The sequence below is a fragment of the Acromyrmex echinatior genome, unplaced genomic scaffold, assembly GCF_024713525.1.
Source record: "Acromyrmex echinatior isolate Ae372 unplaced genomic scaffold, ASM2471352v2 Scaffold51, whole genome shotgun sequence".
Lineage (NCBI taxonomy): Eukaryota > Metazoa > Arthropoda > Insecta > Hymenoptera > Formicidae > Acromyrmex > Acromyrmex echinatior.
In genome coordinates, this window is record NW_028259084.1 from 30547 (window position 1) to 32903 (window position 2357).

The following is a 2357-nucleotide window of genomic DNA, read 5'->3' on the forward strand; positions in this document are numbered from 1 at the left end:
TATAAAAGGTATAACTATAAAAAAAATTATAATAAAAGCATGATTAGTGATAATAGAATTATAAATTTGATCATTATTAATAAGACTTCCACAGGATCCTAATTCAAGGCGAATTAATATACTTATTGCTGATCCAATTATACCCGATCAGATGGCAAGTAAAAAATAAAGAATTCCGAGAGGCGGGGGGGGGAGGGGAGAAGAGCAGGGAGGCAGAGGAAAAGTGACGGAAAAAGAAGGAGGGAGAGAAAGAGAGAGAAAATGAGGAAGGGGGAAGGAAGGAGGGAGAAGGAGGAGAGGAAAAGGAAAAAGAAAAAGAGAGAGGATGAAAGAGAGAGGGAGGAGAGGGACCAAGAGGAGGAAAAAGGGGAGGAGGAGGAAAAGAGAAAAGAAAAGAGGGAGAAAGAAGGAAGAGAAGGGAGGGGGGGAGAAGAGGGAAAGGAAAAAGAAGGAAAAAAGGGAGGGCGGAGAAGAAAGGGAGGAAAGGGGGAAAGGGAGGGAAGGAAAAGGAAAAAGGGGCGAAACAGGAGGGAGAGGGAAGAGAAAGGAGAAGGAAGGGGAGAGAGGAGGGGAAGGGAAAAAAGAGGAAAAGGTAAAGAGACAGAAAGAGAGAGAAGTGAGAGAGAATGGAGACAAAAATAGGAAAGGGCAATACGGGAAAAGGTGAAAGGGGAAAAAAAGGGAAAGGAGAGAGGAGGAGAAAGGGAAGGAAAAAGAGTGGGGGGAAGAGGGAGAAAAAAAAAGGAGGGAGAAACGGGGAAGGGGGAAAGGGGAAAAAGAGAACGGAAAAGCGGGGGAAAAGGAGAAAGAGAAAGAGGAGGGGAAGAGGGAAGGAGGGAGGGGAAAAAGGAACTGGAGGAAAAGGAGGGAAGAGAAGAGGAAGGGAAAAAGAAAAGAGAAGGAAAGAGGAGAAGGGAAGGGGGAGGGAGGGAGGGTGAAGGAAGGGAGAGCGAGGGGAAAGAAGAAAAGAGAAAAAAAAGAGGAGAGTGAGTAGAAAGAAAGAACAGAAAGAAAGAGCGAAGGAGGAGAAAAAGGAGAAGAAAGAAGAAAGGAGGGAAGGAGAGAAAGAAAAAGAGAGAAGATCAGTGAAGGAAAAAGAGGGAAAAAGGGGGAAGGACGGACAGGGGAAAAAGGAGAAAGAAGAATAGGAGAGGAAAAGAAGAGGGAGAGGGAGAAGAGGAAAAGGGGGAGAGAGGGGAAAGAAGAAAAGGAGGAAAGGGAGAGAGAAAAGGGAAAGAGAAGAGAAAAGAAAGGAGAAGAAGCAAGAAAAAAGGGGGGGAGAGAGTAGAAGAGATGCAGCGAGAGGAGGAAGGAAGAAGAGGAGAGAAGGAGGGGAAAAGAGGAAGAGGGAAACAGAGGAAGGGAGGGGAAAAGAGAACAGAAAAGGAAAAGGAGGGAAAGAAGGAAAAGGAGGAGGGGAAGGAAAGAAAGGAGAGAAAGGGGAGGAGGGGGGAAGAGAAAGGAAAAGGAGGAACAGAGTGAAAGGGAAAAAGGGAGCAAGGAGGGGGAGGCAGAAGGGAAAGGGGGGGAAGGGGTAAGGGGAAGGAGGAGAGAAAGAAAGAGAAGGGAAAAAGGAGGAGTAGGAAAGAAAGAAGAGGAGGAAGAAGAAGAGAAAAAAAGGAGCAAAGAGGAGGGAAGGGGAAGGGGAAAAGAGAAGAAAGGAGGGGGGGAGGGGGGAGAAAAAGAGGGAGGAGGGAAAGAAAAAAGAAAGGAGAGAGGGCGAAAAAAAGCAAAAGAAGGAGGAAAGCGGGGAGAAAGAAGGAAAAAGAGGAGAAAAGGAGGAAGGAAGAAAAAAGGAGAGAAGAAAAAAGGGGAGGAAGAAAAAGAGGAGAGAGAAGGAAGGAAAGAAAAAGAAAGGGAGGGAAAGAAGAAGGGGGAACAGAAAAAGAGGGGGGAAGGGAAAAAGAAGGAGGAAGGGGGAGAGAGGAGAGGAAGAGGGGAAGGAGAGGGAAAGAAGAAAAACGAGAGGGAGAAAGGGAAGAGAGAAGAGAAAGAGAAACAGAAGAAGAGAAAGAAAAAGAGAAAAGAGGAGGGAGAGAAGAAAGGGGGAAGGGAAAAAAGGAAGAGGAAAAGAAAAGGGGGAGAGAGAGGGGAGGGGAGGAGAGAGAGAGAGAGAGGGAGAGAGAGGGGAAGGGAAGGAAGAGAAAAAGGGGGGAAAGGGGAGAAAGAGGGAAGGCGAGGAAAGAGAGGAAAGAGGGGAAAGAAAGAAAAAGAAGAAAAAGAAAAAGAAAGAAAAAAAAAGAAAAAGAAAGGAGAAAGAAAAGGAAAAAGGGAAAGGAAGAGGAAAGGAGAGAAAAAAGGGAGGAGACAGAAGGGAGGGCAGCAAAAGAAGCCGGGAAGCAGGCAGACAGGAGGAA

The 2357-nt window shown here is 46.4% G+C and overlaps 1 protein-coding gene across 1 annotated transcript; it reads left to right on the forward strand.

Annotated features, from left to right (window-relative positions):
* Positions 1-651: 651 nt before the first annotated feature.
* On the forward strand, positions 652-2011 carry LOC147906392 (uncharacterized; the record flags this gene model as incomplete). Its single annotated transcript, XM_087416617.1, has 2 exons — positions 652-717; positions 1910-2011. Coding segments are annotated over 2 exons (168 nt in total), but the record flags the coding sequence as incomplete, so codon positions are not given.
* Positions 2012-2357: the final 346 nt, after the last annotated feature.